Source organism: Aythya ferina (genome assembly GCF_964211825.1).
Source record: "Aythya ferina genome assembly, chromosome: 1".
NCBI classification, from domain to species: Eukaryota; Metazoa; Chordata; class Aves; order Anseriformes; family Anatidae; genus Aythya; species Aythya ferina.
In genome coordinates this window covers 167,005,693-167,019,378 of record NC_140296.1, presented here as the reverse complement: position 1 = coordinate 167,019,378, position 13,686 = coordinate 167,005,693, and the positions used below count along the sequence as shown (strand labels likewise).

At 44.2% G+C, this 13,686-nt stretch overlaps 1 protein-coding gene across 2 annotated transcripts; it reads right to left on the bottom strand.

Annotated features, from left to right (window-relative positions):
- Positions 1 to 1,360: 1,360 nt before the first annotated feature.
- Positions 1,361 to 7,569, bottom strand: KRR1 (KRR1 small subunit processome component homolog). 2 transcript variants are annotated; one of them, XM_084516564.1, is made up of 10 exons: positions 7,454 to 7,569; positions 6,986 to 7,164; positions 6,351 to 6,485; positions 5,998 to 6,123; positions 5,819 to 5,902; positions 5,025 to 5,081; positions 4,525 to 4,695; positions 4,281 to 4,358; positions 4,072 to 4,165; positions 1,361 to 1,979 (listed from the first exon to the last, which is right to left on the bottom strand). In XM_084516564.1, the coding sequence occupies exons 1-10, from the start codon at positions 7,515 to 7,517 to the stop codon at positions 1,837 to 1,839; spliced, it is 1,131 nt and encodes a 376-aa protein (XP_084372690.1). In that variant the 5' UTR covers positions 7,518 to 7,569; the 3' UTR covers positions 1,361 to 1,836. The 2 variants fall into 2 exon arrangements, with proteins under 2 accessions (XP_084372690.1, XP_084372691.1); XM_084516565.1 differs by having other exon boundaries at positions 6,986 to 7,161; positions 7,454 to 7,555.
- Between the last annotated feature and the right edge of the window lie 6,117 nt (positions 7,570 to 13,686).

The window sequence follows — 13,686 nt, the reverse complement described above, 5'->3', positions numbered from 1 at the left end:
AGTTCCCCTGCAGCCTGTGCAGGGAGAGGCCCCTGGAGGAGCAGGCTGTCCCCCTGCAGCCCACGGGTCCCACACGGAGCAGATCTCCACGCTGCAGCCCGTGGAGAGGAGGCCACGCAGGAGCAAGGGGTCTGGGGGGAGCTGTCGCCCACCCATGGTGGACCCGTGCTGGAACAGTTTGCTCTTGGGGGATGGACCCCACGGTACGGAGCCATGTGGGAGCAGTTCTTGGAGAGCTGCTGCCTGTAGGCAGCCCATGTGGGATCAGTTTGGGAAGGACGGCATCCCATGGGAGGGACCCCATGTGGAGCAGGGGCAGAAAGCGACCATGAAGAAGCAGCGGAGACAGTGTTAGGGACTGACCACAGCCTCCATTCCCTTGTTCTGCTTGTGGGGAGGAGGTAGCAGATGGTGGATGGGTAGGGAAGGTGTTTTTTGTTTTGTTTTTAGTTTCTCACTGCTACTGATAAATAAAAGTTATTAGTTTCCCAACACTGAGTCTGTTTTGCCCATGACAATAATTGTTGAGTGATGTCGCTGTCCTTATCTCAATCTCTGAGTCTTTTCTGTTGCATTTTCTCCCTGTTTTCCATTGAGGAAGGGGAATAGGAGAGCAGTTGAGGTGCCATTCAGTAAGGCTAATGTCCACTACCTTATCATGCTAAAAGATCATGCTAGATCTTTCTCAGTACACATGCATACTGACTTTTTAGCATGTATTCTAAATTCTTATTTATTCATGCAGCAAAGGAAATCCCTATGCTCTCACTTCCTAATTTCAAATAAAAGGTCACTAACCTAAAGGCAGTGAGTTGCAATGTTCTAGCATAACCATCTCTACCAAACATACTGACCGATTTCACAGGCATGAAAGTGGTCTGGCACTACCACTGACTGCTACATTTGCTTCTTTAATCTCAGATGTATCAACTAAGGAACATCTGCTCTTCTGGTGAACTTTGTTTCATCGCACTTTGCATTTCTAGGTAACAAAAAACCTCTACACTTCCTTCAAAAAAGGGAAGGAGCTAAACAAAAAAAAAAAAAAAAAAAAAAAAAAAAAAAAAAAAAGGAACTAAATTTCTCACTTTCTTGTAAGAAATAAATAATATATTTAAAGAAAGGTAACAACACTCTATGCTTTCTCTGCAGCATATTTTATGTGGAAAGTCACTTGCTTTGTATCACAGTCTGTCTAAAACACTCTTCAGGATAATGCTAATAAGTCGCAATTTATTAATGGCATTCAACTATATTTAGGATTGTCTAATCTTCATATGAAGCTGTGAGCTTGCTTCCTGGAAAACAAGACCTAGACTTTGCCATAGATGAACAACTAAATGATTTAAGAACAAAAGGATTTAAGAACAAGTTTATTACCACCAAGACAAGACATAAAAAAAATAGCTTTTACAGAAACAAAAGCATAATATTGTAATAAATTCTGTCATTTTCCTAATCTTATCTGGTAGTCTTTCACAGAAGTATTACCTTAAACTCCTACTGAGTTCTCTCAATGTTTAACATTCTGCATCATACTCCTAAATGTTTCTATTATGAAACATTCTCTTTCGGCAGATGGATATTACCCAAACACTGTCTTACTTCCTCAAACAATACAGCAGAGAAAATTTTCTACACCAACCCTGACAATTTTGCACAGCCACATTAGGTCCATTAGTTAAAATGTGCTTATGAAAAGAGAATGATCTTTTTATCTTGTATTTTCTTGTCCATGCAAGAAATGGCGAGAAATGGTTTACTCCAAGTCTCGGGTCTTCCAAGTGTGAAAACGTTCATTAATGTAGGAGAAAAGTGAGCATCTCAAGTGGTGAATTACTTCTTTTTCTTTTTTTTCTTTTCATCTGCTGCCATTTTTAATTTGACTTCTTCCATAGGAAGTGCTCCTAATTTCTTCTTCTTTGCATTCTTTACTTTTTCCTTGATGGCTTCAATATCAATTTTTTTCTCAGTGGAAGCTACACGGTAAAAAACACAAGGATAACAGATGTGAATTTTACTTTTCTAACTTTTAACAGTCTATGAGATGACTTTATACGTACCCACGGTAAACTGCATCACGTGGCATTGGTTAGGACTCATTTTATACTCACTAATGACTATAAACTATTGTAATTTTTGTTGAAATTAGCATTATACATAAACCTCTTTCAGTGGAATTCAAAGGAAAACAGTCATATTGTCGTGGTTTAACCCGGCTGGCAGCTAAACACCACGCAGCCGTTCGCTCACCCTCCCCCCTCCCTCTCTGGGACGGGGGAGAGAAATGGAAAGTGAAGCTCGTGAGTTGAGATGAAGACAGTTTAATAAGACAGGAAAATAATAATAATAATAATAATAATAATACAATGATGATAATAGTACTACTACTAATAATATGTACAAACAAGTGATGCACAATGCAATTGCTCACCACCCGCTGACCGATGCCCAGCTTAACCCCGAGCAGTCCGGCCCCCTCCCCCCGGCTAGCCACCCCTATATATTGTTTAGCATGACGTCAGATGGTATGGAATACCCCTTTGGCTAGTTTGGGTCACCTGTCCTGGGTCTGTCCCCTCCCAGCTCTTACTGCACCCCCCCAGCCTGCCCGTTGGCAGGACAGAGCAAAGGCTGAGATGTCCTTGGCTTAGTATAAGCACTGCTCTGCAACAATTAAAGCATCGGGGTGTTATCAGCACTCTTCTCATTCTAAGCCAAAACACAGCATTCCACCAGCTACTAGGAAGAAAATTAATTCTGTGCTAACTGAAACCAGGACACATATAAAAAATCCTACACATCTGCATTTGAACACAGATACCATACACTGCATACATACAAATTATTATCGCTCACTCATCAGACCACAACTGTACTCCACCAAAATTAAAATGGACATGCTCTCTTGGACATACGTCTATGGCCTAGTTAGTCTCGCATAAAAAGAAGTTTTTGATTATTCAGTTCTTGGCTTCATAATTATTCATGGCATTTTATCTTTCTGCATGTAACTGTACCATCCTCATACTCCTCCCCAGGTCATCCATTAACAACCACTGTTGGAAACAGGATGTGGAAGTGCTGGTTGGTGGGGATATGACAAAGCCTTTTGATCTGACCCCCTCATGAAAACCTTCCTAAGACACTTCTACAGACAGTGTCAGAGTACTTAAGAATCTTAATAGTGAGCAACACGAATAAACTAGTCTCCGTTCATCTAGGTCACCGCATTTTCTCTTTTGGGCAGCAGTCATGAGTTTGGGTCTAATTATCCTGTCTCACATAGTTAATTCCTACACCCAGCTGTGATTATCAGGTGTCCTTTTTGAATCTCAGTTTTTCTCTGTGTACAAACTACTGCTGTCGTTTATCCTTGGAAGACTGAAGGATTTCAGTTCAAAACACACATCAGCTGAAAGAGCACAGTATGTGAGATACAGTGCAGTCAGTCACAAGATTACTGAAAATTTACTGCCATCACAAAAAAGTGTTGTATGTACATAGTGCATCTAATACAGTGAATAAATATATGCTACAAGCAATGAATCCAGGAAACTAAAGACTTTTTTCTCTACTGTGTAAAAAACAATCTCAGACAAGTTCTCACTCTGCCTATGTTACAGCTTTAATTTTTGATAACACTATTTGTCCTATCTTATACCATTACTTACTCGTGGCATAGGTTTTAAGATACATATTGCTTATGGGTTTCTTTTTCTTAAAAAATAGCTAGCATTCAACTGCAAAAGTTACGGCAGCTTCACTACAAGTCTGAAAGATTGATACAGTTGAAAGAATTAATTGAGACGGCTACCCCAGTATTTTCACCTGGAAAACGCTCTAGAGAGAACTGTCTTTTAACAGATACAGAGTTACAGGCTGAATAATCTTTGTACTGTCTCTAGCAACTCTACCCATGGATTTAGCTGCTAGAATTATTTTTTTTCCAGCACGACCTTTCTCATTTCCTATGGCTGTAACTCCACATAATTACTTAGGCTAGGAATGAACAGTAACAGGTTTTAGAATACGGAAAAAAAAAAAAAGAAAAAAGAAAAAACAGGTTACCTTTCTTTGCTTTCACAACTGGCTTTTCCTTTGGTGGGATAAAAGCTTTATTTCTTTCTTCTTGTCTTTTCTTGACTGCTTCTGCTTGCTTTGCCTAAAGTTAAAGAAAAAAAAAGTCAGGTGTCAGTGCAGAGCAGGGCAAAAGGGACAGAAAGCAGAAAGTGACTGATTTCTGGCTTTAACTTAATAGTGGGTTGTAACAACTTTACCTTTATCTCTTCCACTCGCTTTCGTTTCTTCTGGCTTTCTTTCAAGAAGTATTCGCCACTTGCCAATTCCTTATCAATCTGCACAAGAAAAATACTGACAAGCGTTAGAAAATTATGTATTATAAACTAGATATATACTACCAGATAATCAGAACTTGACAGAAACGGCCTGCCAACTTCTTATCAAGAACAGGATTTCAAATCATGCTTTACTCCTACATAATCAAATAAGGTTTCAGCTGACCTTGCTTTCTGGCTGTGGAGGTGGGAATGGTGTGTACTCCTTCTTAATATTTTTCTTCTTTGGCTCCTTGCGTTTCTTCAAGTTCTTCCGCTTGAACTTCGGCAAAAATCTTTCCCAATTTTGTGACCTCAGTTCAGGATCTTTTGATAATTCCCGTTTGATCATCAAAGTCTTTGGTAGATTTAGAGTATCACAAAGAAGTTATTAAAACAATAGAATCACAGTAGCACCCAAGAGCTTCAAACTACAGGCTTTACCAAACTTTCTTACATTGAATACCCTACACCTCAACGTTCAATTTCTCCCTGCATTGAGAGTTGAGAGATTCAATTATGACCAGAGAAAATGGAGAGATAAATATGTCTCAAGATGGGGAGAGTTTAAGGGAGCAGATATCAAGCAAACAATCAAAGGGAAGACATGTAATTACTCGCATACAGCTCTATGAGAAAGACATAGTACTTCTTTGTAAACAAAGGTGCACATTGGAGCATACTAACCTTAATGTTATAGATTGGATGTATGTTTTTCATCGTATCCAGAACAACTTTTCTAACCTGTATTTAATAGAAAAGAAAACAAACAGAAGACTCAGCATATATTTCGTAGTCTGATCAATTAGAATACAAGGTACACTAAGTTTCTTCAAAATGAATCAGAGAAAATCCTCTCCCTCACTCCCCAAACAAAACAAAACAAAAGCAGATAGACTGAAAAAGCTAACAACTGGAAGGCACAGCACGTCACAAGTATCATCAGCTATACTGTCAGGTTTCCAGGACACTTCAGTATGACCTCCAAGCACTACTTTCTTGCTACCATGGATGTTAGGGTGTTCTTTGCTTTTAACAAGCATTCCTTCCCTACATAATTACTAAAAATATATTAGATGTTCCTCCAAGTTATGTATCATTAACAGTGCAGTATTTTCACTCACACCTCTTAACTATGAAAATTCTGTATTGTAGGCAATGGGAGCAAAAGCCAAACACACAGAAGTAGACATGTGTTATTCATATGCAAAGTCATCCCTTCCATACCTTTGCTAAACCTTGCTTTAAAACAACAACAAAAAATATTTTATAAGTACTTCCTTATTTCCAAGACAGAAAGGTCCCACACAGCAACAAAATTCATGAGCTGAGACTATGAGCACTCATGTAAATGTACCTTACTAACGCATAGCTGACAAGTCAGGGGGCTAACTCTTGAGGTTGCCAAATTCTGCCTGTAGTCCACCCCAGAGCTGGGCACAGAAGTGTGCTACACAAACTGCACTTTGGCCTCTCCTTACCTCTTTCAGCCCACTAAAAGGTCCAAGTGCTGAGACAGTGTTGCCTTGGACCATAATATAACAGTTGGTTAACAGCTCCAGGGCCTACAACAACAGATAGAATGGAGCCAGTGTAAGATGAAGATCTGACACAAATTTGGGTCTAAGATTTTTACGGTTACTATGCCTATCAGAAATACCTTCAGAGTAGATCCTTTTGGCCCAAGAAGTCGTCCTCTTCTTTTTATAAAACTTTCTCTTTTTCTCACCAGCGATCCTATTTTAATGATGTCACACGCAACATCATCCTGAAGGATGCGAACTGCCTGAAGATACAAGCAGAAGGTAGTAACATCTGAATACGAAGGTATTATTCATGGGAATCAAGAGAATACTGTTGTTTATTTTTCCTGTCTTCACTGGCAGATATATTTACTTTTAAAATACATTTCAAATTCCTTGATGCCACTTGAAAATTCCACATTCTGAAAATGTACTATTTTATAAGTATTACGATGTGACTTGATACGATTTTCCTGGATTTAATACATACCTGTTCAAACGGAACACTTCTGGCTAGAAGTTTTATTAAATCTCGAGCCCTGATGATTGCATACGGATCAAAAGTCTTCTTAGTAGTAGTGACAGTCATGCTTCCTTCAATTAGATCCAGTGTTGCATTCACATACTGCAACATTTGGGAGGAAAAAAAACAAAACAAAACAAAACAAACAGTAAATTGATCTCTAAATAAGAATCTCATAGTAGTATGAAGTTAAGAAACATAACACTAGACACTTCTTCAAAACTCTTAGACTGACTCTCAGCTTAAGAAAATTCGGAAAGGAAAGGGAAAGAGAAATAGACTGATAGATGATGTGGAGCACAAGGTTTGAAACACCACCTCTCTCATCTTGTTCCACCCAGGTGCAACAAAGTTGTCAGCTTATGGATGGTGATGACACTTGCTGCTGCAGTAGGCTTTACTGACATCTATAAAGAATTATGTATCTGGCTACAGGGACCTCTGTAAATTTTAATTCCAATGCAAGAACGACACCATAAGTCCTAAGTGCAAGTGTATAGAAGCATACACACGCAACATCAGAAAAGCAAGGTGGGCTATTTTGATCAACATAACACCTACATATCCTAAATAACAAAATGTTGTTACAAAAGCATTCATACATGCTCACTCAAAGCTTTCTGCACCAGCGGCCAGCACTCCTTCAGGTAGGCCTCTCTGTACTTGGGGAACAACGTTGCAAAACTGCTCTCCTCCAGCAGCCCTCTGGGGTTGTCTTCCCTTGTAAAAGCCGGCTCCTTCCACCCATCCGGCACGGTGAGGAGTTCAGATTCATCAACTGCTATAGATTAATGAAAAAAAAAAAAAAAGATGTTTTTGTTTCTCCTCTTTCACCAATGCTTATTACACCCCCTCCGCGTTTAACTACACAAATAACCGAGCGCAGGGACGCGGCTGCTGCTCAGCACCGTGCTGCGCACCGCTCCTGGCCTCACCGGAGTTACCGGATTAACCCGCTTAGGCAAAAATAAATGCAAAAAGTTCCCCAGGCGAGCCAGGCCTGGCAGAGGGGACACTACAGCAGCAGCCGCCCGTGCCGCCTCCACCTTCGCCCCCCGCTCCTCGCCCACCTTCGGCCGCCTTCTTCTTGCCGGGGCGCCGCGGCCTCGTCCCGGCCGCCTCGGGAGCCGCCATGCCTGGCTGCCCGCCGCCACCTTCCGCTCTGCGACGGAACCGCGGCCGCACTGTGTGCTGGGAGCTGTAGTCCCCTGCCCGCCTCTAAATCCTTTTTTTTTTTTTTTTTTTTTTTTTTTATGTCCCCGCTAGGTGGCACTGGGGCGCTGCACAAAGCCCCATGCGGTGTGGTGGAGGAGCGGAGGAGGCGAATCGGTTCTCTCATGTCCCTATGTCACAGCACCACGAGGGTGGAAGAGACCTCCCAGTTCACCCCGTCCCACCGCCCCCTACCCCCAGGATCACCCACCCCAAAGTGCAGCCCACCCCAAAAAATGGCAGGTGTGGGTTGTGCAAGGGCTGTGCTGGCCGTGGGCATCGGCTTCCTTGAACTGGGAAGACCACGGAAGGGCAGGAAGGTGGCGAGCCGTGGGCAGGGGGAACACAAAGGCAAATTGAGGCAATGGGGAGCCCAACGTTGAGGTGTGGGGAGGAGGCAGCACCACCAAGGCTGTGGGATCTCTGCCACGTTGCTCTGACTGGCTACGAACAGGAATGAGTGCAATTTCGAGGCTCTCTGGTGAAATACACCTTATTTTCCCCCAATTCACAGGCCTCTCGGACAGCATGCCCGCTGCGGGTACGTCTGTCTCCAAGGAAATGGGAACAGAGCATCCCTGTTGCTCGCCGGCTGGAAATATAAAACAATAATACTGCTTGCTCTGCCCAGGCTCAATGGGAGGATGAAAGGACGTCACAGTACGGGGAAGAAAACCCAGCCTTTTGAGGGCTTGCCCACTGTGAGAGGAAACTTTCCCTTGGCTCTGCCACGGAAGGGGACAAGGGACCGGTGCCTGGTGGGATCCAGCTTCTCCCACACAAAGGGCGGACGTGGTGCAGCACTGCACTGAAGCGTGGCTTTGCCCAGTTGAGACAGGTCTGCTAAAAATAATAGGAATCGCAGGCAGTTGCGCTAACAGACTTGGAAGCTGTGACTCAGGAAGGTCCCTCAGGTCCCCTCCTGTCTGATTCTTTGAAGGAGACAGTAATTTCTCAGCCTGCCTCGTACCTCGGGGTCTGTAGTCTGGTCGGATATGGGGAAGCCACTTCCCTAATTCCTGACACAGATGGGATGCTCCCGCAGACCCCTCTGCTGCTCCGGGCTGCCTGCTTGGGCTCCAGATGACAACATATTTATAGCATTTTTATTAGTCACTGCTCAGATGCAATAACCAGCCACAGCGTGTCTGGCGGGGTGAGAAGCTGGGGACAGCTGCCTGGGGACCGGGGCTGCTGCAGGGAGCTCCGGCTGTGCTGCGGTGGGACAACACATTTCCTGAGAGTAGCTTTCACTGGCAGCACGGAGCTTGTACCACGTTCCCCATGTGTGAAGCAGAGACCTGGGTGCAAAAAGCTCTGAAAGGCTCTTTTGAGTTCAGAGGTCTCAGTCAAGCAAGACCCCTACGCCTGCTGAATGGTTGCTGGGCTTTGGGGGCACCCGGGCCAGCTCTGTACATGTATATATGTGTATGTGCACACATTGTTTCCCTGATAAAAGCAAAGCAAACGAATGAAACAGCACAGCCGCACAACCTCCCTTAAATGCACTTCAGGCTGTATGATAAAAAGGGCAGAGCGCTGCCGTTAGGCTGAAGGTGCCTCTTTATTATGCAGCAAAGTAATTATTTCCCTGTCAGTAGATAGGACTCCAGCCACTTGGCACTTTCTTACATGCCATTTTCAAATCCAAAAGAGCAACTTGGGATTTTGTGATAATTCAAGCAATCAGATGAGCTCATGCACATGGCATTCATTCACTAGAAACGCCACACAGATCCCATTCAGCCTCAGTACTCGTAAATCCATGTGACACTTTTATCTATTTATAAACTTTTAACAGCAGGTTATGATTGTTATGCAAGCCATTTTCCAGGGATTAATAAGCAGCTTGTGTTGATGGCAGCGAGAAGGGCCATTAACTGCTCTGGGATGGTCATTAATCTGTAGTAAATGCTCAGCATCTGGATCGTTTCTGCGTAATTAAATAATCAATACTGCCTTTTGATTCAAATAACTGGAGAATTGTATTTCAAATTTATCTTGGCTGAGGGTGTTCTTAATTCTTTTAGTTTACAGCAGGGCAGGAAACAGCCACATGGGTAAATGAGAGCTACTCTGGGTGTGACCGGGTCTTAAATCATCAGCTTTTCCATACAAAACATCCCAACTGATCAAAACATTGTTCGAACCAACTACCAAAACATATTAACTGGACTAGATGCTGAAAAAAAGGTCTGAAATTTGTTGTCCTTTTTGCGTTAGTATCGAGGTCTTTCATTATTTGAATAAAATTATGACTCCAAGTGACCCAATGCTCAGAGGTAGACTGGCAGAACAAAAATAGTCAAACAGAAACCTCCCTGCCCAGCCATCTCTAGAAAAGTCCCTTGGATTCACTCCTTATCCTGCTGCCATGACCTCTGCACCCTCGGACTGGCGTGGCTGTGCTCCTTGGTTCTCTTTCCTCTCCTCACTTTCTCTCACTGGGGTGTAAGTCACTTCTCTGGTTTTGTTTAATTCTCGTCTTTGCTGCTGAATGCAGTGATCTGCAGAGGTGCTGACAGATAAAAGCGACAGTGCCCACTGCAAACCACGCTGCCACCGTGCTGCTGCCAGCTCTGCGGAGAGCTGGGGAAATGCCTGGGGAGGTAGAGGTCATCACAGCTGGCAGGCTGTAAGTGGGAGAGGAAAACATGACTTTCAGAAGAGAGAAGGAGACTTAGTGTATCATCTCGGGATCATATGCTAATTCCCATTCTTCTGAGCTATCTTTTCACCAATCCACACCTTGGCATAAGGACACGGTGAACAAATAACAGCTCACCTTCACTGCTGGTGGGGTTGAAGCTGAGAAAAAAGCAAGCACTCGCACAGTCAGATATCTATTCATATTTTGAGGCTGGGAAGACAAAAGGAAGATTTTGCAAGAAATGGAGAGGAATATCACTGACTCAATAGCAGAGCTTTCAGATGTAGCTAGCACTTGCAAAGTTAGGCATGAAGAGATAAGGGAAAGGGGACGGTGGTCATCATAAGTTCAGCTCAGCTAAGAACTAGCTGAGTTTACAAGAGCAGGGGCTTCCCTTTAAAAGAGAGAGAGCAGAAATAGAACACATGCTGAACCCTGAAGAGGAACAAGGAGGGAGAAGATGAGAGGACTGCACACCATAAGAGCATCTGAAAGGGTTAGCTGGAAAACCACAGCAAAGACAATTTGGTGCAGAAGGAAGAACCCAGGACAAGAAGGAAGAAACGGCAGATAAAAAATAAAGTCAACAGATTTGTCTGTGGAAAACGTTGCTGCAATAAAATTGCTGTCACCAAGAAAGGGATAAGAGCCAAATGGGGAAGGAATTCAGTGTCATTATGAAATCAAAGCAGCAGGTTTAGATCAAAAGGTCTCTGGCGCAGGGGACATGTCTGATCATGCATCACACAATGATGGACAGGATGGGGCTTTTGTCTTGACTTTAGCCTCTGGGTGTTGTCAGAAAGCAAACAACACGCCACAGAAACTGTGCCAGGGCCTGAGTGTGCAGCTGAGCGTGGTCAGGATGGATGTGTCAGGAGGCAGGCAGGGGGAAGGCAGGGGTGAGGAAGAAGGTGGAAGGGAATGCCTAAATCAGAGTACTCGTCGAAAGCCTCAGAGGGGAAGAGAGTCAAGTGGAGATTGGAAAATGATCACTTGTCTGCTTTAGGTCTCCCACGTAGTGCAGGGAGCAATCACACATCCCCAAAGGCACAGCAGGGGCTGTTAACAGAGGTTTCCCCTGTGTCTCACCATCTACCCCATTCAGGTCACACCTAACATCATGCCAGAGCTGGTCTAAGGGCTCCAGGCTCCCCAGGGTGTCCCTGTCACTGTGGCCAGCCCGTGGGAGAGTGGTGCAGGGGACACAGCACTGAGGGCACAGGGCTGGGGCTGCTGCTCCCCAGGTCAGGGCAGCAGAAGCACCCTCAGTCCCCATCCTCCCTGAATTTCCCCCCGAAAGGTTTTTGAAATTATTTTAACCTCGTACCTGAGCAGCCAGGCTTGGAGCGCTGAGGTTTTTTAGGAATTCACACCAGTGCCGGTGTGTTTTATTCTGCAAAGCACAGATAAAATGCTCCCTTGGTCTATTTTTCTCTTGTACTAGAATCCAGGCATTATTATGCAAATTTCCACTATAGCAAAATTACAGCAGAATAAATAGCTCTGCTATACACGAAGGGGAATCCTATTACATCTTCAGTAACTCTCAGTAAGCATCATCGCTATTATACCAATTGAAGAGACAGAAAACAATTTTTAATTAAAAATATTTATAGCAGGCATAATACCAACTGCCAGTTTCACTACCCAGTGAATGCATTTTGCAGCTGGTACTAATTCTCTCTTATTTCTACGAGGTTAGCCAATATCAGCTGTTCATTAAGCGGAGGACATTTCAGGAGTGTCCATATTATATGCTGTAACTAACTGCAAAGTTCTTCCTTTGACAGATTTCAGGAAATCAAGATTGCTTTGCTAAGTTATTCTGGGACTTCATAATAAGGAGGTCATTTCCCAGTGATCTGAGTGGGCTGCATCATCAGTTTTATTCAAATAAATCCTACAAACTGCTTTCCAGCAGATAAGAACATTTTAATTAGCAATATATCTTTTGTCTTCTATCTGCAGTGGAGTAGGGGGCGGGAAATTGATTGCAGCACACCCTTTATTTCACTGGGATAGCAGCATAATCAGAAGGTGTCAGCAGAAGCACGGGTGAATTAATTTCTATACAGAGCTTCAAGTAGCCGAATGCACGGCTGCCCCTGCGATGTGTTTCAGAGTGGTCTCACCCCGAAACACTCATATTTTCTGTGCCAGAAAGCAGGTAAGACCTCAATTCTTGCCCTGGTTAAATGGACGTATCCCTGAGTGTGCTTGTATGCAGATATACGCCGCAGGAGCAGCCAAAAGCAGGCAGAGGACTAGACCCAGGGGAGCCCTGTTCCCACACACCTCCATCCCTCCTGGCCCTCTGTGCCAAGGGCTGCGCGTCTGAAATCCCCAGCTGGGGTGGTGGCCCCACCAGCCTGGTGTCCCTGAGGAGCCCTCTCCCCATAAAATCTGTGATTCAGTGGCTCAGTTTGTCCTTGGTTCATGTTCACATGAGTCTGAGGGAACTCAGCGTGCTGAAGGATCCAGCCCATAAAGTCTGATACAAAACTTTGTGTTTGCTGCATTCACCCCTGGGACAGCCAGTGAGAAATTCCCCCGTGATTTATCAACGTAGCAGCTGGGACCTGACAAACAAAGCTACTTATCATAACCTGCCTCGTGACTCACTCAATCCCGTATGGTTATTGTTTTTTGAGTTTAGAATATTAACAGGCTGTTTCAAACCCCAGAATTTAGCAAGCTTTATTTCATAATTGGAAAGATCAACCCCCCCATGAATCCATGAAGTCATTTACGACACACATATCCTTCCACCCACAACTGATTTCACAGCAATTTCCCCTGGCCAGATCCCCAGTGACAACCGTGGAGCCCAAGGGACAGGGCTGGGGGCATGAGGTGTGAAATAGGGGAGAGATGCATCCACAGGGCAGCATCTTGGAGGCAAGGGCTTTGGGAGCTCCTCAGAGCCCCTCCCAAGGACCTTCCCCCTGTACAGCCTGCAAACAGAGCTGAGAAGAGCAGCTGCTGTCGCTTAATTAGCCCTTGGGGGTAGTTTGCTAAAGCAAACACACCTTTGAAGCTTGTGAAAGCCCTAGCACGTCCATGAGCTGGTCTCGCTCTGGGCAAGCCTTGACCTACAGGTTAGCAAGTCCTTCAGGCAACCAAGGAGCAAGTCCCTTCTTCTTTCTGAAGTGGCAGTAAGGGCTTTCAGAGCACCTTGGGCTGAGCGTGTGAAACAAAATCACTGCAGTAGCCCAAGATCTGACTCTCTGAGCAGTCGTGATGTCCTAGTGTACCTCTTATTTTAGCTGTTACCCTCAGTGTTTTGTGTAGGTGAACAGTGTGCACTTGGGTGCTGTGCTGTTTGTTTCCTCATGGTAGCAAAGAAAGCTTCAGTGAAAGAAATTCTAACAAGCAACCCTCAGGCAGTCTCTTAGCAAGTGGAAAAACATCTGAGAAACCTTCCTCCTCCTGCTGCTC